We start from the raw sequence: 24,684 nt of genomic DNA, 5'->3' as shown, positions 1-24,684 counted from the left end.
ATTGTTTCACTTTTTTACAAGATAAATAGAACAGACCTTTTAGGCTTTGCCTGGACCCTGCTTGGAGCAGCCTCCCTCCATCAGGGCATTTTCCTCTTCCTTGGCCTGACCAATTTTAAACAGCCAGAAGATGCCATTGCTTTTGTTAGGTGAAAGTTGCCCAATCATCCAATTAAAAACCCTCACATTTCCTGGCCTGTCTCCAGCCCCTGCGCATTTCTCCTGCTGTGTTTCCCTCAGTGTTCTTTGCTCAGAAGAAAGACTCTGCCTGTGAGCACCTTCCCAACATTTCAAAGCCTGGCCACAGCTGGGGTTGTTTCTCTTTTCTGTTGTACGAGGACCTTGGTCAGGGTAATGCCACTGTGTTTATGATGGATGAGGAAAGCTGGGTGGTGTTATTGAGAAAGCTTCAATTTCCCAGCCCAGGCAAATACTCCACTGACTTTTCCAACAGAGCAGAAACAAGTTCTCTGCTGCACAACAGGCAGACAAATAATCCTCATGCAATTTATCTCAAATCTCTTGATCCAGTCTTTGAATCTAGGAGCTTAAATCATGTAAATACATATGAAAGCCTATTAGCTCCTTTGATCACATTAACCTGCTGCTGTTCACAATTAGTTTGAAGTCTTTGTCTGAAAAGCTCCACATTAGTGTAAGAAGAGACACAGGGGAGGAATTCAGCCTGTCAGAAGAAAATGACTTTTGAGAAGGCGAAAATTTCGTACAGTTATGGGATTCGAACATAATTCTTGCTAGTCTAACATGGAAACCAAATCCAGCTGTAGCACAAAGAGCTCCAGGATGCCACTGAGCCCTCTGCAAGGCTTGTCTTGGCGCAGATAGGCTCTGGCTGTGGGTGGACACAGCACATAATGGGTGAAAAGTGAAGACAGCATGGAGAAAAGGCTAAGTTTAAGGTCAGGACATTAAAGAATTTATGATCTAAATAAACGAATATTCTGGGAAAAAAATTATATTGTTGCCATTTTAAGGTCTTATCAGGAGCTAGTCCAGATGAAATGCTGAATTTTCAGCCCAGTATCTTGTCTTATTCATGGGATGATCCCTTCCTATCTGGAGGGACTTGATTGTGTGTTCTTTGAAAATGTGTTGATCAGGCAGTGGGAGAGAGGATTTTGTATAGTGCAATTTCACCTTGGCTGTCAATTATATAGATTTCATTGTCTGGAAGGGATGGCCATCCTGTTTTCTCCAAACAAACACTGCCTGACATCATTCTTGGAGTAAGCTATTGGAGAAGCTCACTATCCTTGTAAGATCTGAGCTTGGACCCACCTCTTCTGTCCCATTCACCTGACATTTGTTTTGTTTTAGCCCCTCCAATTAGGTGAATGGATCAAGGATCAATGACAGCATTGTTTTACCTATAGAAGGCATGGAAATTACTGCTTCTAATCTTGGATTTCTGCCTTCATCTGCCACTGTTTGAGGTGGCTGGAGCTGCAGCCTCCCAGAGGAAATGTACAAAGCAGCCACATCTCCACTTGTGCAATAGCAGCACTGTCTCTTGTCTGCAACAACGATGTAAGTGGTAAAACACTCCATCTGAGCCAGGCACAGCCAGGTTTCCAGTTTAATTAAATGTGAGGATCTGTTGTAGGGGGAAGGGAAGAAATCTAACCCTGTTCAATGAGGGTATTCCAGAGGGAGCTGGTTAAAATAATCCACGAGGCTAATTAGGCATGTTATTTTCTTGTTATTTCTGTGTACCCTGCATGGTATCAAATGTTTATAGTGGCTATACTCCAGTCATCAGCAAAAGGAAACAAAGAGCATCCTCTAAACATGATGCTGGAAAATGGAAAAAAGTTCACTCTACCACATCTTAATCTGTGCAAGACTCTGGGAGATCAGCATCTCTACACAGCTCCTAGGTCTGTCGGTGCTAACAAAATACAGTAGCTCTCCCTGTTTCATGTGTCTAGCAGTGCTCACATGCTCTGATATTCTGGGATAAAGCCTACCCCACACTGCTGAAAAAATCTGCTAAGCTCCTTGCTCTGCAACTCACCCTGCTGCCATCCCTGTAGCTGACAGCCAGTCCACACAATTAGACTTAAGTGCTTTGTTTTTCAAGAGGGAGATGGAGGCAGATGAGAGCTACACATGCCTCATGTTTTGTATTTGCACTCGTCCTGATTTAGCCTTTGCAGAGGTTTAAGTATAGCAGCAAAGAAGCTCTTTGCTGCTGGTCCACTCTGTTGGCAAAGGCACTTGTGTCCTCTGCTTCACTGAGCCATCGATGAATTGTGGCAGAAGTGCACCAAGGTGGTAAAGGAGAATTAATCCACTTGTAAATCTAAAAAGAGTTTGGGAAGCCTTCACCCAAATGTGATAACCTGGTTTGTATCAGACAACAGGGTGTTGGCTTAAAAATCCCAGCCAAATATTTTGGTAGACACAGCAAAGTCTTCAGCAGTGGGAGGAGTTGTGCATACAGGACATCAGTCACTTGGTATGTGGCACTTTCAGAGGATGTGGGATCTCTTCATTGGCAGAAAAGGTGCACATTACAAATTGAACTCGTTTTCAGACCTGTTCTTGCCCTTCTAGCCACAAACACAATGTCACACGAAGTAGCAAGTAGCAGCAGGAGATTGCTCCTGTTCCTGCAGGGAGAGGAGATGGCTCCCAGTTGCACACACATCCAGCACAAGCACTGCCAGCTCAGGTGGGCTGTGGAAAAGCCACATTCCTTGGACAATTTGATAGGGCATGATACTGGGAATAATGACAACATCTGAGCATTGCCATGCTTCTCTCCTCACTGAGCCAAGTGACACATGCTTTTCTGGCACTGTGAGGGACTGTTTGCTAAATGACACAGCAGCCAGGCATTTCCAGACTTGATAATTTGGGGAATTGTAAAGAAATAAATTGTTTGCCAGCTGGGTAGAGAAAGGAGAGGAGCCAGGAATGCAAACACTTGAGGTATCTGTTCTCTGCTCCCCTGCTAGTGATGATACTCTGAGAAATGATAATTCAGGAGCAGCCCTTTACCTGGCAGAGATGATTTTCCAATTAGCCAAACATCCAGGTCACCTCACGTGAGCTCTGTGGAGAACTCACCTATGCATTATGCAGATCTGCTTGTCATTTCTACCTTTCAAAAACTGGGAGAGTCAGAGCTGTGTAGTCCACAAAGTCAAAATAAAGGGTCAAATTAATATTTCTAAACTTAAGATTTTACTAAAATCCACTGCTTCTCTGTTGCCTGGCTTTCCCTGAACAAAGACCAACATGCAACCAGACTTTCTACTCAGTACCTTTAATCTTCCTGGGACTCAGGGAAATAGAATCCCAGGGACTGACTTTCACCTTTTCCTTTACTAAGGACTCAAGCCAACCCTTCCTTGGGATCTGTGAGGATGCTCACTCTGCTGACCTGCCTGGGCAGGACAGGAAAACAAATAACCATAATGAAGCAAATATGACCCAATAAAAACTACTGCTAACCTTTAACTTTCTAATGAAGCAGACATTTCTTGTGCCTGGTGACAGATGAGCCTGTGTGGTGGGCTCAGGGCTCTGCAGAGGGGGTATTCCTTAGATGTGTGATCACAGAGTCAGGACACCTTTCATGTGCCCAGTTTGCAGTCTGCTTTCATCACTGCTGAGTGCTGACAGAGTGGCAGTAGCACTGAGGGGAATGTCTGGGGATTCCTGAGTTATCAGCCCTTGACACAGTCATGCAGAGTGGACTACCAGCACGAGGCATGTACCTCTAGCTGAAGCATTTTGAAGCAAGCTGAGGTTCTCATTATTTTCTGAGTCTGGCCACAGCTCTGTTACTTCCTCTGAGACTGTTCCTTCTGCTTCTGAGGAGCTGGTAGGAGCTCACTCACTCTCACCTGACAAAGAAGAGTTTCTTAATGAGCACCCTGAAGTTGTGTGCGGTGCTCAGGGCCCAGCCTTACAGACCAGGACTGTGCTCTCACCACTGACAGGCAGCCAGGTAAGGAGAATCTGGAGAATATCCTGAATATCTGATCCTGGATAGATCTGTGACAAAGACAAGTTCACAGCCCACAGCAGCATCTCTGTCCCAGGCAGCCTTTTCTAAATGGATACTGGGAAGCAAATAAAGATGGCAGAGGGTGGTTGGAAGCATGGAGAGATCTCAGCTATAGGATCAGAACTGTCTTGGTAATTCCTTTAGGTATGGAAATGGTAATTTTCCTATTTGTCCCTTGGTGTGTTTTGGTTCAAGCCCTGCAGGTCACTGATGGGGACGGTGAATTAGGGACACTCAGAGAGTAACAGACACACAGACCTCAGAGAGTAAATGGTGTCTCTGATGGACTGTTTGCTGTGCTGGTGTTCAGTCACATTTCTCTCACTGTCAAAGCCACAGGGAACCTGTTGTGAGGAACATCACCACACAAATACTGTGAATCCCATTGGCTCCAGCAATGGAGCTTGGAGGGATGAGTGTGTGCTATGGGAAGCAAGAGTTTGGGAAAGGTTCTGGGAGCCAGGCTGCTGGTGTGTCAAAAGTCCCAGTACTGAAACTTTTGCCCGAGTTTCTTGGGTGTAATGGCACATTTCCCAGTCATGATCCCTTTTTCCCATGGGCTCCCAGAGTTTTGAGCCATGCCAGATATGTCAAATGCTCTCAGACCTGCACACTGAAGTTTCTCAGAGATGAATTACCACGTGTAATTGCTGTGATGGATAACACAGCAATGTATTGAACAGGGCCCTGGAGTCATTCAGGACCTACATTTGCCCCTTTTGTTCAGATGGAAAATTAAATGATTCTTAAAATAATAAATGTGCACCCTGGAGAGAAATACTCAGCTGCTCCCTCAAGAGGTGCTGTGCTGTTGTGTTGAGCAAGGCATAACGAAGGTAATTGAAAAGTTATTACTTTGGGGGCAAATTTGTCTTGGCTTGTACTGCCTTGCAAATAGATTTAGTTGTGAAGCAACCCATGTACTGCAATGGGGGAACAGCTGTGCTTCAGGAAACCAGGCCACCAGATCTGGGGCCAGATTCTGCTCCTCCTTCTTCTTTGTGTGATCTTGCTTCTTCTTGCTGGAACCAGCCTTTCTTCATGTAATTTTGTCTTCCATGTAATTTTGTCTTCTCTGTGGCTGTAGTCAAATGGTGACTGTGAGAATCTCTGTCTTTGGAGATATTAAAAACTCAGAATGACAAAACCAGAGCAACATAATCTAACTGTAAAGCTGGACCCTTTCTGCAGGGGGGAGGAGCAGAGACCTCCAGAAGTCCCATCCTGCCTCAGTTGTGCTGCTGCTCTGGTGCTGGTTTGAAAAGAAGAGGAGTTAAACCTTGCTAGTTCTGCAGAGGCAAGAAAGCTGTGGGAGATGCACTCTGCCTCACCAGAGAGTTGTGTCCCAGACTGAGGTACAGCTGATAAATACTTTGTTGGTTGTGCTAAACCTCTTGAAGGGTTTTTGTGTCCCTTAGATGAGGCAATGACAGTGACTTTGTCCCCTGCAGCTCAGAGAGGGGTGGGACAATGCACCTTCACCTACAAGAAGGTGCACTGATTCCTTGAGATGTTTTCAGTGATGGTGCAGGAGGGGTTGTGTGAGGACCCAGCGTGCAACTGGTCATCCCTGTCCTGCACACCCTGAAGAGAGAAAAGCTAGAGAAAAACAAAAGGGAAAATTTGCTCCTCAGTGTCATCCTAGGACTTGGCCTGGCTGCAGGGAATTGGAAAGAAACAGGTTTTCTTTTTATTTTTGAAATTTTGAAAACAGGTTTTCTGTTTATTGATTTGTTTGGTTTTTCCAGCTTCTTTTAAAAAATTAATTCAAGTGAAATTACAGTTTTCACATGTCGATTTTCTGTTTTTAAAAAAAGCTCTTAAATAATTAGAGTACTCAAAGTAAACGGTCTGTTGTGCTTTATTACCTGATGTGTGCTATGACTCCATTAAAGCCCTGTTGCACTTCTGCCATTTTTCTGTATTTCAAAATGCTTTGAAGATGGAACTCAAATCATCAACATTAATTGCCAACCAAACAAAAATGAACCTTTTAAAAGGGAAATAATTTTATAGCTCTAATTTGATTAAGTAGCAAAGCGCGTTGTTTCCATTTTAAGTGGACAGTATAAACATAAGTAAAGTTAATATTTATTAATCTTAATGTGCATGCCAGGTAATTGCAGGCCCACCACAGCAGTGAGGGCTGTGTGACTCTTGCTCTCTCGCTGTATGTTTGCACACCCTTTGGGTAAACAGGAAGGAGAGGAAGGTTTGCTGCTAATGAGATGAAATTCTCTTTCCAAAGGGCTCCTGATTTTAATCGTGTGCTGAGGACTAGGGATGCAGGTAGGTGACCATGGGCAGAATCCAGGAGTGGGTGAGCAGCTCTGGGAGAAGCTGTGTGTTACTCACGCAGAGTCACACATCTACTCTCCTGCATGGTAGTCATTTCCCTCACAGAAATCCTTCCATACCTCCAAAATTGTTTCTGTAATGTTGTTTTTTTAATTGTACCTTTTCTTGCAGTCTTGAAGCAAATCCAGCTGAGGTGTGGAGCATCCTACCACTGTGAGCAGGACCAGCACTGTGCTGTCACCAGCAGGAGTTGTGGGACATTGCTGGGAGCTGAGTCTTGAGCTCAGGAACTTTTGGGTTGGATTCTGGCCTGCTGTGACTCTCCCTGTGCTGAGGATGACACAGGGCCAGAGTGAAGGCAGGGTCAGGGCAGAGCTGCTCTTGCTGGCTGGCAGAGCAGGGCTTGCAGGGCAGCAGAGCTTTAGCAGGGACTGGGGAATTGTCTCTCCTTGGCTGCGAGTTTGAATCCATCTCAGGACAGCCATGTCTGAAAGATTCTCCTCCAACAGTTTCACTTGCCACATGTCTGTAGTTCTGCTCCCTCCCACTAGTGCAGTGAGCTCCTCAGCACCTTGTCTGGTGGACACAGGGCTTTCTGTAGGAAAGGTGCATCCACAGGGGAATGGAGATCCACGTGTGGGAGAAAGGCCACGGCAGCTGCCCAGGCAGATCAGACCCATTGTGTTCTTAACTCAGAACCATACCAGGGGCAGAGAGCTTTCCTGTCTCTGGCTTTCCTGTGCCTGAGTTGAGCCCACTGTAACCGCGTGGGCTTCACATGGCCAACTGAGTGTTGCCTTTATCACACCATGGCTGTTTGAATCCCAAGCCTGCTGGGGACCTGTCAAGCCAGGCAAGATTGGCCCCACAGCCCTGCAGATGGGACCAGTTGGTATGAAACCTGTGGCCTCTGGATCAGTACTGACTCTCATTAAAACAAGCTATTTCCAAGACCATTTGTGCTGGGCAGGAGCAGATGTAGAAATTTTCTAACCTCCTCTCAAATTACTTGGTTGAGAAGAAAAGACCCTCAGAGCATCACAGGTCTAACATTTGATTTCCCCATCAAGCCTGCTCAGCATCTTGCAGGATTTGCCCTCCTGCATCCTGCCTTTTAATTGCTGACTGATTGTAATATAGGATTTTATTTTCCCTATAATGACTCTTGGGGCCCCCAGATGTTCTCCTCAAGTGTGGTTGCGTCAGCACTAGAGATTGAATGACTGATACCAGCAATTTTTACAGCTTGAAAGAAGAGAAATATGTGAAGGGGATTTAATTTAGCTCCAATATTGTGTCTTCATCTTCAAGACTCTACAAGAAAATGACACCAAAAGGTTATTTTACAATGAGAGGAGGGAGAATTAGCCCGAGAGAGGGAGAGATCACCAGGCTGGCTTTCTAATATCAGTTCATTACAGAGAACACATTTGTGCAGCCACTTCACTGCTGCTGTTAATTTAAACTGGGATGATTAAAAGCTGTAATTGCACCATTTTGAATAAATGTCCACTATCTGGATTATTATATTTTTAATTACTGTGTCTCTGTTAAATGTTTTTATCCCTCTGATTGATTTGTTTATACTGTATTTATTTATAATTCCTTGATCTCCCTGACCCTGGTACCTCCTGAGAACACAGTTTGATTGTGATTCCAGCAAATGGAAGAGGACTGAACCAGGAAAGAGCAAAAGGTACCAGGTCAGCTTTCCCTTATGAGATCTTTGTAGCTCTCCTTCTTTGTCTCGTGACCCAGGTGCTCTTCTGCTCTTTTTTCTTCCCCAGGGCTGTGGGGGAGGATGAACAGCCTGGAGGACTGTCTGGCTGGGCGGCAGGAGGGGGAAATTGAATTGTTATCCAGCACAACTCAGCCTGTGGAGCTGGCAAGAGCATCATGCTGTGTGTTAGGACCCATTCCTTAACCATTGCTTCACAGGCAGGAACCTGCTGCTGTGGTGTAAGTTCCACAATAAGCACTTAGACCCATGGTACCCCATTGCATGTTGTTGTCTGCCAGGGGCAAGGAGCTGCAAGCAAGAATGACTTGCAGAGATCATGATCTGAGTGCTCAGGGCACTCCTGAGAGCTGCTCTGGGGCTGAGCTCTGGGGCACCTGAGAGAGCACTGCTGCTGAGAATATTTGAGAGGCTGCTTGCTCCGGTTGGACTCCAGGCATCTCTGCTGATGTGTTTATCTCCCGTCACAGGCAGTATCTGCAGGACAGGGACTGTCACTTGCCCTGACTTTGTTCTGCACCCACTACAGGAGGCTTCTGATGGCTGGCAAGGTCTCTGAGGCACTCTGATAGCATGAATGCACAGTTTGCCTGCCGGGCAAATATTGCAAAGCTTCCAAACACTTCACTTTCCCCTGTTTCCTACAGTCTCTGGAACCCTTAAGGAATGGATCAGACCTTCAGCATAATAGAAAAGGAGCCTGCACGTGCCCCCTGGATACACATAGTGTGTGGCATCACCATATTAGTTCTGTCAGTTGTTTAATGGCTTTTCCTCGAGCAGTGAGCCAGATGCAGCACTGCAGCTGCTGTGTGGGGCAGGGAGAAGCCTGGTGAGAGCCCATGGCCAGGGAGGCTTTTGCAAAGGGAACATTCTTACTGGGCAAATTTCAGTGTGGACTGAGTCACAAGGCAGTGGATGGACAGACTTATCAGGTAACTATACTGGAATGGTGTTTGGGCATCTGTAGAGAGCATTTCCAGGAATGAATGCTTATGGGGCACTTGCTACTAGGAAAAAGGGAGCACAGCACTGGAGGAAGCCACCTGGAACAGCACATCCAGTTGCCTGACCTGAGAGTTCAACACGGATATGAATTTGTTCTTAGAAGACCACATGCAGGGCAGCCAATTATGCTGCATGTAAGTGACACAGCTCCACTCCAGGTATGTCCTTTAGCACAAAAACAGGGGGTGTCACAAGGACAGAGCAGCAAGGAACAAAAGAACAGAACGTCTGCAGCCATCAGCCATGTCCTCATTGTGAATCCTCCAGCTACACAGCCAGAAAATTAGGCAGGAACCACATATGAAAACCAAAGCATGATTTCATGAGTACTTGAGCAGCCCCTGGGCAGGTACAGCACTGGATGGATGGGATAGGCGAGAGGGTGGCCATGATTTTGTAGCAGCATTAGAGAGAATTACAGTCTGCAGCAAACCAGTCATTTTGGTCATTCAGAAAGGGTAATTACACTTTGAGATCTCTGGGAGGTAATTTTCTTGTTGGCTGGTAATCAGCCTGTGTGTTCCTTTTTTCTTATTTTAATTAAAAATATTGGTTTGCCATGTTCACCAGGCACCTAGCTCGCTCTGCCCGAGCACAAATGCTTAATAGCATTTTGTAATTGACTGAATTGTCTATTAGTAAAAAAGCCATGTAATTTAGTGAGCATCATTGAAGTGCTTACTGTTATACCTGACACAAAGCTAAGGACTTCCACCTAAAGAACTTAGAGACAAGAGTGGTGTTAAAGACAAATTAAGGCGATTTTACATGAGAATAGCAGTTTAGTCGGAAAAGTGGAGCTGATGGATGGGCAGGGTGAGGCATTGGCATTCTGCAGTCGTCCAGAGCAGCTCTGCTCTCTCAAACCCTTTCAGTCTGACAAGTGAAAGTGGGTTTGAAAGTCAATATATTGATTTTACCTAAGAGAAACACGCAACTTTTACAAATCACTTTCTCCTATCACCTTCCTCTTGCAACCTTTGTCTCTGGCAGGGTCCCTGGTGGTCAGTGTTCAGGAAGGCAGAGATGCTGTTTGGATGCCCTGATCTCTCCCTCATCTGGGAACCAGGGCACGGTTGGTCTGATACTTTGCTAACTATGAATATTAGAATGCTGGAAGATGCCATGGCGGGGCTCTTGTGAAGGCTGTCCAGGAAGGGTCAGCACCCAGCTGGCTTTCTGCCCTGGCCAGATCTGTGTGCTCTGTGCTCAGTTTTGACCCGAGGTATCAATGTCACCCACCTTACTTTTTTCAAAGGGCAAAAAGAGATAACTCACATGGTTATTCATGCTGGAGTTCATTCTTTATTGGTTTGTGGTTCTCACTATCTGCCTGCTGATGTGTGTGTGAAGGAGACCTGGATAATTCTGAGGTCCCAGTACTTTTCCTGCTAGTGTTCTTCCTGCCCCCAGGGAGAATCATGATATTGGCATCCTTTGAGGGGACCTGACTGGCAGGGAACCTCTTGTGGGCTGTTCAGCTTGCAGGGCTGTGCTGCTTCTGCAGGGTAATGGCTGTTGCTGCAGTCTTCCAGGTGGCAGGATGGCATCAACTCCTTCCCCTTCATGGACCCTCCTGTGATCTCTGTGGATCTAAGAGGAGATGTTCCCACCTCAGGGTATTCCCCAAGGGAGGAGGAGAAGAAAGCTTCTCTAGTGTCCTGTTCTGTCTGGATGATGGCCAGGCTTTGCTTCACACAGCTCTGCAAGAACAGGGAGAGGTTTTCTATGAAAAACTCCAACTTCCTCTAGGCCACTTTTTCTTACATTCATATATATAACTCCTCTAGACCTTCAAACTCTATTTGGAGAAAATTCTTTGTGCTTTGCAATCCTGTGAGCTGCCCTGGGCCCCTCCCCTCCTGCTCCTACAGTTGTTCCATTGCCCTGTGCTTGGCAGTAGGACTGTTTGTCTTTTGGAGGGAAGCTTCCACCTCAGAGCCAGATGCACCCGAGTCGGGGTGAGGTGGCCCAGCATCCTCACTTTTGCACAAGTTATGCAACAGTTTTCAGGGTCTGCAGTGGGAGTTTGTTCATGTGCTGCCTCAGTGTTTCCTTAGGAAAATCTTCCTGAGCGTGTGGGCATGCAGCAGGATTGCATCCAGGTTGCTGCCGATGGTACCTGGCAGAAGCCACCTGATCTTTCACAGCCACTTGTCCATCAGCTCAGAAAACTTATCTGGCTTGCTCTCAGCAATCAGGCTGCCTTGGAGCACAAAAGATCAGCATGTGGTCAGATTTTTACAGCACCCCCTTCATGAGGACATTAATGGCTGTGTTAGTTTCTGATTTTCCCCTATGTCTCCATTCAGGAATTCTAGCACTAAGGTAAAGAGGTTGTTCATTCCATCCTTAAGCATTTCCAGTAAGGCCTCCTGAGCCAGTTTCTTCTCCTGGAAGACAGAGTTACAGGATGACACAATTACATCGCTGAATGATTTGTTCCTTCCCTCATTTCTTATCTTCTTCCTGCCGCTGGTTGATAAACTTGATTGATTGAAAGCTGGCTACAAGGAACTCATTAATGTGCCCAGACATGGCTTCTACTTTGTTCCTCTGTCTCAGGATCTCCTCAGTTTTTTTTTTTTTGCCTTGTTGCCGGTGTCAGTATCACCGTTGCTAATGTGACAAATAAGGGAATTGATGGTGGAGGTGACGTTATGACATGTGTCATCACTGTCTGAGGAGATAAGCAGAGTTTGGAATTCAGGGTTCATATCTAACTGGATTATATCTTTCAGTCTAAAGAGATTGTGTTTTCTGCAGAACAGCCTGCTCACTTGCTTTCTTGCATGTGGAGGCAATGTCTGAGGAGCCATATCCACAACTGAAATTTCCTCCTTGAGAGCAGGTGGGCTCTGGCTGCAAGGGTGCATCTCTGAATGCTGACAAGAGACTTCACATCTTGTGTTCGAACCATGCTGAGGTTTCTCATTGAAGCACATTGTTGAAGAAACTCTTGACCTGCCAGGTTCCTGTTTTGCAATATGACCCAGCATCCTCATGTGTTCTTCAGGAAGATCCCCAGCTGTTTTGAACAGGCTAATTCCTTCCTCTGCCCCTGCCACTGCTGCTTAGACTGTGACGTTTCAGAAGATCTGAGTGAATAAGGAGAGGATGAAAAACAAAAAATGCCAAGGGAAGAAAATTTACATGGAAGCAGTTTCTTGAAATTTGCCATTAGGACAAAACCCACTGCATTTTACCCTAGGTAGAACACTTAAGTTATTATCATGTTATTTAACTTAATTCTGGCACATTAAAAACTGGCAGCTGTGGCATTAGAAATGCCCTTTAGAAATGAGAAGCAGGCATTTAGTTTGGGAAAAAAAAATCCTTGTCAGTGTAATTGCACTGCCTGCATCCTGACACAGCTCTTGCCCCCAAAAGTTCTGCTCCATGGAAAAGACCTCTGACTGCAGCCCATCTCCCTGTGGTTGTAGCCAGAGGTGGAACAGCTCTTGGCTCAGAGGACCCCCATCCTCAGTATGTGGGCACACACGGACCTCAAGCAGGGCTCTCTGAGCTCTTTGGCTCTCTCTGCTGGCTGCAGAGCCCCCCAATCCTGGGCTTGGGCACTGTTCCCCCCAAGGGCACCCTCTGGGGAGCACGCTGCTGTGGGGGCCATGCACACAGGGTGAGGAATATCGTGTTTGAACCTCTGGGAAGAATCACAAACCCTGCCAGGCACGAGCAGTAAAGCAGGAAAAAAGAGCTGCCAGAAAAGAATTACAAAAGAGCTTTGCAAATGTGACAGCCGATTTCCAGAGGGATCCTTTTCATTCCTCAGTCATGAGCAAGAGGAGAGGTTTTCCTTGAAGGCAGAGTTCAGAGCTCTGTGTAAGGGGGCAAATGATCTACCTGGGGCAGAGCAGCACCGGGCTGATTGCTGGGCTGGGAGAGAATCACTGACTTTGGCTCTGTGCCTGGGACATCTCCTAACAGGGGCTGTGGGATGAGTATGGAGGCCCTGGAGCATCTCTGAGCTCTCCTCCTGGGAATGCTTTTCCAGGGCTGGAGGCCAGAAGCGTTTCATCCTTCTGCACCACAGAGCACAGCAGGCTGCTGCCTGCAAGAGCCAGCTGCGAGGGAGGGGGAGGCAAGCAGGGGAGAGCATCGGGAGGGATGCTCTGTTGTTGTATGTGACACCGAGTCACTCTCTCTCCTCTCCAGCAGCCAGTCTAGGTGATAAACAAAGCCTGGATTTGCATTAGTTCATGTTTTCTCAGGAAATGTCTTTGTAGAAAATACTAGGGACCTTTGTTAAATTAATTTTGCTAATTAAATGACCAGGTGTGTTTCTTTATCAGATGATGCTGGAAATAATGATTCATGGAACAAACTGGCATTTTTACTATATATATGAAGAAAACTGAACTTGTGGGGTTTTTTTGTTACTTTGTTAATTTTTTTCTTGTATTCTACAAGTTGTTTATGGGGTTAGTTTTCTAAGACTGGGATACAAAAAGTTTTCTGAGATATACCCAGTATCTGGCCAAGCAGCTATTCTCAGAAGTGTAATTGGGTTTTGGGAAAAAAATAACAAATAACTCCCTAATAAAATAAAGACAAAAGTGAAGAAAAAAGGAATAAAAGTGTTTTTATTGCATTATTCTGGTGATAAGCTGACAGAGAGTCAGAAGGTATTCAGTGAGCAAGGAGCACAGTCTGTTCCTTTATCATAATAACTTTTATTGCCTAGGTATATTTTTTCTTACCCTGCTCAATAACCATCCTGCTGCTTTGCTTGCTGAGAATTAGGACTCTGTTGCAGCAGTGAGTGCTTCTCTCCAAGCACCTGGTGCTCACCCATGTGGAGGCTGGGGGCAGATCTGGTGCTCCTCAGAGAATGCTGGAATTTGGGTGGGATGAAAAGGAAATTTCCTGTGGTGCAAGCAGAGGTCTGGGAATCAGAGATGCTCCCAGTAGCTGCAATCAGCTGGTGCAACTCTTGTGAGGAGCCCCAGAGGCTGAGTAAAGGCAAAGGCACCGCAGAGCATCTTATGGGCTCTTCTGGGGGGAGGGAACTTGTGTCCATGGGTCCATGTTCTTGGTTTTTTCTGCAGAGCCAAAAGGAGTTAGATGGTGCCAGAGTGGACTCAGGATAGGAAATCTGGATAGGAAATCTGGGTCCCACAGGTACTTCATCCTAGCACAGCTAGGATCACTTCAAGCTATTTGTCCCCAACAAGCCTTCTGGACCAAAGAAGACTTCTCTTTTAGAACTGCACCTAAAAAATAATCTTGGCCTGCTTGCTAGATCAAGAGACACCCCCTGGCATCATTGGAGACTTTGCCTTTGGGGATGGCTGAGAAGCTCCTCACTGACTTCCCATAGGTCATGTGTGTTTCCAGGCCTTATACAATTTTTCTGGTTTTCATTAAGGGCAACTCTTCAGGCAGCAGTTTCAAGGCTGTTTATGTTGTTCCTTGAAGACATTTCTCTGCATTGCCTCAGATGAATCACCTGCTGATGAAGGTACCTGCTGGAGGGGCATCACTCGTGTCTGCCCGTGGCACCAAGTGTAAGAGGGGAGATGAATCAGCTGAGTGTGGATCACCACAGCCCCTCACTTCCCCCAGACCCATGCTGAGGCTGTCCCTCCATGCAGCCTCCTCTCTGACCTGCAGAGAAAGTGGCTTGAGAACCTCTCCCAGAGACTGCTCTGCTCTTGGGCAGCTCTGGCCTGTGTGCTGTACCTGTGTGCCCATCCAGACTCAGCCCTGCCCAGCAGGAGTGTTCCCAGCATGGAGCACTGTGCCATGGCTCTGTGTCTAGGGATTAAATATACTTATTTAGTCTCTTTAGCCCCTAACTCCCACATGTCAAAGGGGAAAAGAAATCTTTCTTTTTCTTTCTAGTCTTTTTTAGCTCGGCATGGCAAGACCATCTCCTGCATTGTGCTTGTACAGCTCCCAGCACCTGGGATTGCAGGCACTGCCACAGTGCAATTACATGTGGTGATGCTGCATTCAATGCCTTGGAAGCCAGCTTCCCAGATTCCAGGAACTCCTGAGCTGACACAAGGAGCAGTTTGTCTTTCTGTTTCTGAACTGGGGACATGCCTTCACCGGTAGATCTTCATTAAGCTTCCCAGAAGCTGCCATGGCATGCCATCAGCTGTATTGAAACAGGCTGGTGTAGCTTATGAATCACTGTCTTTAATTCCTGCTTGTGACTGGGGATCATCCTCATTGCTTTTTGGGATGAGTCTCACTCCAGCAACTGGCAGTATTAAACTCCCTTCAGAAGCATGGGTTGAGCATCATGAATGAGGGGAAAAGCCTCAGGCGAGTAGTGGTCTATTTATATCCCATGAAAGATGGACTCTGTGCATAAGAATATTCAAGCCCCTGCCCCTCCACCTCCCTCCTGTTCCTCTAGCTGCTCTCTTGAGGCTGTCTCAGCACTGAAAAATTAGTTTCTTCTTGAAAGCTAAGAGGAACCTCAGTCAACACAAGAGTGAACAGCCAGGGATGGGGAGGTCTCTGCTTTACTGAATCCCCTAAAATCTGCTCTGTTGATGCTACACAGCAGTGAAGGAATCAGATGTGAGCTGGGACAATTACTGTCTCCTCACAGAGTCTGTCACCACATTTTCAAGCAGGCTTCTATTCTTACCCCGCCTGCTTTTTGAGGCTGATTACTGATCTAAATTACTGGCACTTCTCAAACATCTTTTTAGAGGTTTTTTCCTGCAGTGCAGCCATGTCCATCCCACAACAGTGAGTTAATCCTGCACCCTCCACAGCTGCACCAGCTGCAGAAATCCAGGGCTCCAAGGCTCTCTCCCTGTCCCCACAAAGTGCTGTGAGGACCACTGTGCCCTGCCCAGTCTGCGCTGCACCCAGCTATGGTAAAGAGGGCAGAGCCCCTAACCCCAAGGCGCTGCATGTGGAGCAAGCATTTCCCCAGACCACCCCACAAAACACATCTCACTCCCAAAGAAGGAGAAGAGAAGCTCCCAGGAGCTGGGGAGACACAGGATCATGTCACAGCAAGGCTTCTCCAGCAGGTGCAGGATCCAGCTGGGCCAGCAGCAGTCCTTAGCCCTGCCTGCAGTGCAGGCTAAGCCACGGCTGCCCTGCTCCAGGGAGGGAGAGCAGAATCCAGCCCTGCCTCTGGCCCCCTCAGAGGGGCTGATACCAGCAGCTCCCCTCCCTGGGCATGTCCCTGCTGCCTTTGCCTGCTGCCTTTGTTCATGGAGGAGCCCAGTGAGCTCTGTGGCAGGGCTGGGATTTCACACTTGGCAACAACAAGGGATTCACCTTCCTCTTAGCTCGGATCCAACAGCCCCCTGCTTACAGGGAAAGGAGGCACAGACCAAGAATGAAAGCAATGGTCCATGAGCTATCAGGAATGATGCCCCACAGAGAGCCACGCTCAGCACAGACCAGAGCAACTTAACAAGCCTCCAGCTGGGGAATCCACCTTCACTGGAGTCCTGTTGAGCCCTGTGCCCATGAATATCTCTGAAATTCCCCCATTTTTCACCTTTCTTTTACATATGATGCCTACAAAATACTTATTTTTAATCCTGAATGATGAATTTCTCATCAAAGTGGCAACTGTCACTTGTGCAGGATATTTGCTCTACGGCTTAAATTCACCTGTGAGTGTGTGGCACAAACCAGCAAGACCAGAAAGCTGAGACTGTGAAAGCACAAAAAATTTGTCTTGCTTTGAGAAAATAATGTTTTTCTCACCATGCTATCTCCCACCCTGCTGAACCCTTCAATATTGTCTTTCAGGAAGATGAGGTAGGTAGAAAAACTGCTGTGACCAGTTCATTAGATGGAGAGGGGCTGGTGTCATGGGATTAACACCTCAGCTTTACAGGGATGCAAAACCACCCCCTGCACAGCAGAACAAAGGAGAACTTTCTGAAGGAATCCCAGGAACAGTGTTTGTCAGGAATGCTGCAAGGAGTAAAATATGCCAGGTAGGGAAATCTTTTAGTGCCTGTGGCTGAGGAGGGGTGAGATGTGTGGTGTAAACTTGTACCATGAACTACTTTTATCATCCCCATCACTTGAAATACACAGCTGAGATTTTTACTGATCCCTGTGGTGATGGGTGTAAATCCTCCAGACCGACTTGAAGTACTAAGCACTATGGATTTGATTCAGCCACAACTGCAGGGATTTGATATCTAAAATATCACTGTGGTTCTAGTTCTTTCAGTAAGACCACAGAAAAAATATCCCATTATGATACACTGTGTGTGTGTGCGTATGTGCATGGTGTTGGCTGCCCTGAGACAGGCAGTGTTCTGAAGATAAGCAGCCTGAGAGGTAACCTCAGTTTTCTCATTGACCACCGAGCCTCAGCATCACCGTTTGAAACATAAATTTTATTGCAACAGAGAATTAAAAATAGTACATTTGAAAGAGTTGCAGAGTGCATGTCATCAAAGAACTAGTCAGAAATCACAACTCAAGCAAATCATGTACAATTGGAACAGAAAGTTTTATTAAAACAAGTGGAAATCAAACTCAAATTTTCCTTGTTTAATTTCACCATAACTGTGGATTGTGTATTTACAGTCTTCGCCTCTTGTGGTGAAGGTTCTGCTCAGGGCAGGGCAGGGATGGATGGGGAGGAGAGGTGGGTTTCAAAAGCTAACAGGATGTGAAAGTTTTCCAGAAGAAGTTCTTGCAGCCTGCTTTGCGTTCCCGGGGTGCCAGAGCGGGATTTGAGTTAGCCGAGCGCTCCAGCTCCAGTCTCACTTCATCCTGCTCAGCCCCTCGGGACAAGTCCTCAGACTCCAGGGCTTCATTTTCTGTCTGACTTGGCTCTGAAAGCAGTTCTGCCAAAAAGTACTTGGCCAGTTCCTTGGGGACAAAAGACAGAAAGGGAGAAAGAGATAGAGAGACCACAATTACTCCTTGATTTCTGGGGGCTCACCACTCTGTTCCTCTAAGACTTCTCCGTGGCCAGATTAGAGACATTCAGGATGCAGGAGGAGAAGAGGAGACCTGGCTTTCCAAAGAGCCCAGCCTGACAGCTGCTATGCAGCAGTTGTGTCTGTAGCATCTACCTGGTGTGGGGAACAAGCTGCTGTCCTGTGCATGACAGGGAATGAACCCGTCTTTACCTTCTCTCCCACGGCTCCAGCACTTGGTGAGGATGCCACGAGCCTGCTGCTAAAGTGACATGGGAAAGATCTTTGGGGAAGCTGGTAGGGGAGGTTGAATTGGTCACCATCTCACTGGGACTTATTTTTCTCCTAGTCCCTCCAAGCCTCGGCTGTCACCCAGCATGGATAAGACCATTGTTCTGTGCTCTAGGAAAGCTGTCTTCATTTTGCGACCCAGAGAAACCCTTGGGAGCTTCACCAGGAGCTCTGCCCTGTGCTCCAGCAGTGCCTGCTCCTTACTGAGCACCAGCACCCAGCTGGACTGTCTCACCTCCCAGCACCAGCTGCCCAACCCGTCGATGGCTCAGCCCCGGCGGGGAACGGGGGATCTGCGGGGAAAGCGGGGTCTGCAGCAAGGAACCGCGCATCTGAAACAAGGACACTGGGGAAGTTTGGCGAGGAACGGGAGGGCTCTGCAGCGGGCTGTGACAAGGAGCGGAGGTTCTGCAGGGGGGAATCAGGGTTTCTGTAGAAGCGGGAGCCTGCAGCGCAGCCGTCGGGGCGCCCGGGGGTACCCGCGGTGCCCGCCCCGTCGCGGGGCTCGCTCTCACCTGCTTCCCGGCGGCGGCGGCCAGCGACTTCTGCAGGAACTGCCGGAGCCGCGGGTCCGACGGGGCGGCCGAGACGGTGCCGAGGGCCAGGGCGATGGAGAGCAGGGCCAGGGCGCACTGGAGGCGGCACGACAGCATCTCGCCGGCGGGTCGGGCGCGGGAGGCGGCGGCGGGAGGCGCTGGCGGCTCCGCTGCGGCTCGGCTCCGGCGTTGGGGATCTCCTCGCCGCCCGCCGCCTTTATAAACCCTTCTCCTGACGTCAAGGCGGGGGCGCCCCCCTCGCCCCACGCCGCCGGGGGTGGGTCTCTGGGACGGGGGGGGAACGGGAGCGAGGATGCTCCGCTCTGCCCGGCGCCGGCCTCTGAGCTCCCCTGGCCGCCCCCAGTCCCCGTCCCCAGATCACCGCCCGTCCAGAGCTCCCGACCGTGCCCTTCCGCTCCCTCCTCTCCTCCTCAAGCCCACCGCAGCAGCGCTGGGGGGTCCCGCTGTCACCGCCCACCCGCGGCTCTGACCCAGCGCCGGAGGGTGAAGCCCCCCATCAGCCGCGCTGCCAAAGCCCCTCGCCCTGGAGCCGGGTCCCGCCCCGTCGGTGCGAAACGGCTCCAGAAGCCGGGGAGCTGCAAAGGGTCCCCTGAAGGGGGATTGCCTCCGGCTCCTGCAGGGGGTGCGGATGCTGAGGTGCCCTTGGGGGTCCTTTGGCCTCCCCTGCCCCTGTGGGTGGCTCCTGCACCAGTCCGACCTCAGGCTCCCTCCCGGGGGCAGCTCCTGGGGCAGCGGGAGCCTCCGGGGACAGTGCCCGGCTCCTGCCGCGGCTCTGCCGCTCCGGGAGGCGATCACAAATGTGTGCCTGGGTCGGGGCGTGCTGGTCCCTGGCTCAGCCTGCGGGGACCCCTTTCTCCATCTCAGGGTCACTGGACATGCGGGTCCCTTGGCATCCACCACTGGGATGGTGGGACAGTCTTCCCCACTCCTCCAGCTTCTTCTGTGAGATGGCTGGTGCCCACAACGGGAAAAGCTGCTTCAACCCCCCTGAAGGATCAGCCTCCTCAGCTGTCTCCCAGCTGGCAGGAGCAGAGCAGGATGTGCTGGAAAGGGCCTCTGTTGTCAAAAAAGGAGCATCAGAATCTCTCCTATCTCAATTTCTAGCTGAAGAAAGTCAAATTCTTGAGAGGACAAGAATTCAAGTACTGTGAAAAGGTCTCCAGAAGCCTTCAAAATGACATTTTGTTTCACGATGAATTAATGTGCATCCCCTGCCCCACTTTCAACCCTGGTGGTGCTGTCTGTGTTTGTTGAAGCTGACCAGGGAGTGTGAAACGTGAAACAAAGTGTTCCTGCTCTGTTTCACAGTCCAACATGATGAATCGGTGCTGGTTGCTGGTTCCAGACCAGGCAGGACTTTGGGCTGCACTGCCACTGCCCTCCCTGGATGGTGCCTCTCTTCCTTTGTGCAGTGAGGCTCTGCAAACTCACATAGCTTTCATCCTCTTCATCTTTCCCAAATTGTGGAGCAAAATTAATGAAAATCATGAGAGAATAAGCCTTCATTTGTAGCCCATGAGATCCTGAGGATTGGGTTTACTTGTGCTGCATTTATAGCCAGTTTTTCCTCATCTGCCTGATGTGAACAAGGCCAAGTTCTGTGCTCCTGGGACCCTGTCTGTCTTCTAGTACTGGTCTTGCTCTGGGGAAACCAGTAGAGAAGAATCAGCCCCTGCTCTGATTTAGGCAATTTCCCTTGCTTTGGGCACAGGACACAGCCTCCTACCAAGGCCAAGGGAAGTGATTGGATCCAAAAGAGCAGACTGTCCCTAAGGGCTGTGACTGCCAGAGCTTTTCTCTCCACCAAGATCCTGTGCTACCAGCTGGACCAGCATCTCTCTCCTCTTGTGGGCAAAGAAGCAGAGCCAGTCCTGGGCATGGCAAATAGCCAAGGCAGCAGATGCCGGGGCACCAAACCTGTCCTGAATCTCTTGCCTGCCTTCCAGAGAGGTTTCCTAGGAAAGGATTCTCTCAGCAATAATAATTTTTGTCACTTTTCTAGATGTGCCAGTAGCAGCAAGCTGGGCTCTCCATTCTACCTGCACTGAGAATAGAGTTGTTCTTTATCCCCCAGGCTCTCCTGCTTGGCACAGCCCAGCCCAGCTGTGCCACGCTGCAATGCAAGCCTGGGCCAGCTTTGCAGAAGGCTCCAACTCCCCACCAGCTCATCCCAGCTCCCCCAGCCCAGGGCAGTGCAGCCTGGGTTCCATATTGGAGAGGAGCAGGGATGGGAATGAGAGACAACACTGGGTTATTTCAGACTCCCCTGTGGCTTACTGGAAGCTGTTACCTAACATCCACTGCCACTGCACAGCAGGCAACTCTCCAGGCTGGCACCCCTTCTGTCACTCAGTATGTCACCCCAAGGGGATGGGGACACTGGGAACTCCCATCTCTCCAGAGCTACCATCCTCCTTTGGCTGCCATAGTGATGGGTCTGCCCTGAAGTGCCAGAGGGATCAGTTCAGCACCTGTATGTCTTAGAGCACTGCAATGGGCTGGAGTGCAGCCTTGGACTGCTGCATAGGATGGAGAGCTGTGCTATATTTCATCACCCTTTGGACCCACCTGGACACCAACATGGAGATGAGAGCTGTAGGAGCTGGCAGAGTGCAGGAACAACCTAATTGATGAGTTCCCCTCTTTCTCATTTCCTGATAACTTCCTGTGGGGCCAACAGGACTTAGACACATGTAATGGGATTGTGCGGAGTTGCATAGCTCAGTTGGAGATGGATGGATCCCAGGTGGGCTGGCAGGGATGGTTTCAGGAAGCTAGTATTGTCCTGCTGCCATCAAATGGGGGAAGATACCAGACTTGATTCCTAAGGGCTTTTGAGAGGCCATTCTTGATGTTCTGCCCAAACCTAGCCTGCTCAGCACCTTGCTCTTCCCCAGCTACCCACGGCACCTCTGTGTGCATGAGCCCAGCTCTGTTAAAGATGTTCAGACCAAAACTGTTCCTTCCCTGTCTTCACCCACCCCTTGTTTTTCATTTTTGCATTTACCCAGCCCAATCCTGCCCCGCCAACCCTCCCTGACCACGTGGCAGTGCAGGGCATTCCGCCATAGAACAATAATGCCCAATGGGACTTTGGGTTAGAGGAATGTTGTTGCAGTTGTTGGGCTCCCTAAGTCCAGTTCCAGATGAGCACAGACCATCAGTCACACTGGGAATTCCTGGCTTGGATGTTCACTGGCTTTTCCAGGTACCTGGGGACAAGGCTTGGAAGATGAGGTTGGCTCTGACTCCATCTCTCTGTGCAGCACTGGAGCTGAGTGGCTGTCCATCTGTTCCCCCCTCTGCCTGAGGGAGGCTGGAGGAGTTCCATCATGTCCCCCAGCAACAGGGCAACTGTGACTGCATGGAAGTGTCTTGCATTTGTCCCACTGAATTTCAGAAGCTCACCTGAGGAAAGTGTGGTTGGTTTCTTCTCTATGGTCATGCCCTCCATCAGGACATGACTAAGCTCCTGAGCCAGAGCAGCCTCAGAAAGGCTCTGACATCCATCTTTTTGGGATTTTACCTTTTTGGGATTCAGCTGAGGTTGTGAGGCTGGTGAGGCAGGACCAGAGACAAAGCTTTGATGGGACTGTTCCCTTAGAAATATCTCAGCCTGTTTAAAGGACAGAAACTGAACTCCCATGGGATCTGAGCCTTGTTGACAGATACAGTGTTGAATGGACCAAAGTTCTTGGTAATGTTTGCAAGAATCCCTCTGATGTTCTCCTGAAAAACTTTTGTTTCTTTTCAAGGAAAATCTAAAGGAAAAAGACCACGTGCTTTGGTTCAGAAAAGCACCTTGTGCTGACCTGAAGAAACCAGCAACAAGGGAGTGGAGAAAGGAAGTCCATCTGCTCCATACAGGTCTGGACTGTCTCCCGCAGAGGACTCCTGGGGACGGGGTAAGGACAGACCTCCAGATGTCCTCATGGCTGGTGCAGGCGTAGATCAGCGAGTGAACTGCAGACTGACTTACCAGTTTCCCTTCCCCCAGCTCCTCTATGGGATCAGTGTGCTCTGAATTTTTTTGCATTCATTCTCCAGCCAGATAAATCCATCATCCGCTGGGCTGTGGCAAAGGCAATTCTGTTCCTTTCTTTCTGCCGCAGCGCTGCAGGGCATGTGGCTTTGCAGACGATTGAATTGCTCTGAATTCCTGTGACTGCTTACTTTCCCCCACGCTTCCAGCTTGCTCCAGGGACCCAGAGCAGCCCAGCAGTGCCCGGCTCTGGGTGCCCAGGCTGTGTGCTTGGCAGCGAAGCGTGCCCTCTGCTGTCACCGCAGCCGCCAGCCCGGCTCCATCGCACCTTATCTCCCTCGCTATCACCTGCGGAGCACTCTCCACACTCTCAGCTCTGCTTCCACGAGCAGGACAGTTCTGCCCTGGATCACCGCCTTGCCAGCAGGGAATACTGCTTTTCTTTATATTCTAGCGCTCAGACCGGTAGGGCTGAGCGGTGATCTGGGAGCCAGGGCGGTGGCATTCCCTGTACTGCCTCTGGACGTGCAGCTGGTGCTGTGGGGCAGTGAGGAGGCTGCTACAGCCCCACAGCTTTAACAGCTTGCTGGAAATCTAATAAAGCAGGTTTCTGCCTCGGGAGATCCAGACGAGTGGAGAAAAAGTATTCAGTCATTGCCTGAGTGATAATAAAAACCAAGAGCTCAATAAGGGAGAGAGCCTCTGGCTGAATGGTACTGTGTACCCCTGGAATAGGGCACAGAGACAGCAGCAATATTGGGGCTGTTCATGGACTTACAACAGCCCTGAGAGGTTCTGTTTTTATAGTAAAACTTGGGCACAGATCCAAAAGAATTTGCCTCTCCATCAATTACAAGCCTCTGGGATTTCTGCTCCAGTAGCAAAGAGGGAAGGCAGTCAGGCTGTGGAAGTTCACAGAGCTGGAATTCTAGTACCTAATTTTTGAAATGTCTCTCTCTAAGAGCCTGAGCTGTGTTTAGGATTTCTGATGCTGCTACCTGAGATTTATTCCCAGTCTCAGCCACTTAGGATATTGCCATGGCATCCATAGGGCTAATAGCAACTGCCTTGAAGAGAAAAGGGAAAGGGAGAGGGAAGAGAAAGGGGAAAGGAAAGACATGGTAAAGGCAAGGGAAAAACCAGCACAAACACTCACAGAAACAAAGCTGAATAGGCTGAGCTAAGAGTGATGTACCAGGTATAATATGAGAGTTAAATACCAGGGTATTTATCTGTACTACTGCAGTGGCTGCCAGGAGTCAGGGCTGTGTTTGGGACCATACAGAGAGATGCTGGCCTGAGCTGTGAGGAATTGTTAGCAAAAGAAAAGAGAATATGGGTACAGATGGATGAGCACATAAAATCAAGAAATAATTATCTCTGCTTTATTCTATGTCTCTCCTCTATTAACACCATCTCTGTTCAGCCTGGAAAAGGCCCTGAGGAGACCTTATAGCACTTTCCAGCACCTAAACAGGATTATAGAAAGTCAGTGATGGACTTTTTACAAGGATATGCAGGGACAGGACAAAGAGGAATGGTTTTAAACTGAAATAGGACAATTTAGGTTAGATATAAGGAAGTAATTCTTTACTGTGAGGAATGGGTAACCTAGAGAAGCTGCGGATGCTCCACACCTGGAAGAGCAGCCTGGATGAGACTTTGAGGAACCCGATCTTGTGGAAAGATGTCCACGGTTGGAATTGGATGACCTTTAAAATCCCTTCCAACCCAAACGACTCCATAATTCCAGGACTGCGTGCTTAAACTCCGTCTTCCACTGCCCTCTTGTGGAGACTCGGCAGAATGCAGCGGAGCGCCCCGGCCCCGGCCCCGGCCCCGGCCCCGGCCCCGGCCCCGGCCCCGGCCCCGGCCCCGGCCCCGGC

At 48.9% G+C, this 24,684-nt stretch overlaps 1 protein-coding gene across 1 annotated transcript; it reads right to left on the bottom strand.

Moving 5' to 3' along the window:
* Positions 1-17,418: 17,418 nt before the first annotated feature.
* SST (somatostatin) lies at positions 17,419-19,007 on the bottom strand. Its single transcript, XM_005484909.4, has 2 exons — positions 18,775-19,007; positions 17,419-17,918 (listed from the first exon to the last, which is right to left on the bottom strand). The coding sequence occupies exons 1-2, from the start codon at positions 18,910-18,912 to the stop codon at positions 17,706-17,708; spliced, it is 351 nt and encodes a 116-aa protein (XP_005484966.1). The 5' UTR covers positions 18,913-19,007; the 3' UTR covers positions 17,419-17,705.
* Between the last annotated feature and the right edge of the window lie 5,677 nt (positions 19,008-24,684).

This window comes from Zonotrichia albicollis, chromosome 9, assembly GCF_047830755.1.
Source record: "Zonotrichia albicollis isolate bZonAlb1 chromosome 9, bZonAlb1.hap1, whole genome shotgun sequence".
Lineage (NCBI taxonomy): Eukaryota > Metazoa > Chordata > Aves > Passeriformes > Passerellidae > Zonotrichia > Zonotrichia albicollis.
This window is presented reverse-complemented; position numbering and strand designations above follow the sequence as displayed.

What these genes read in the sequence shown, in the direction of transcription:
- SST (XM_005484909.4), bottom strand. Translation starts at nt 18,912, where the DNA reads ATGCTGTCGTGCCGCCTCCAGTGCGCCCTGGCCCTGCTCTCCATCGCC. An exon ending in CCGCCGCCGCCGGGAAGCAG is followed by an intron (nt 17,919 to 18,774) that starts GTGAGAGCGAGC and finishes TTTGTCCCCAAG; the next exon opens with GAACTGGCCAAGTACTTTTT.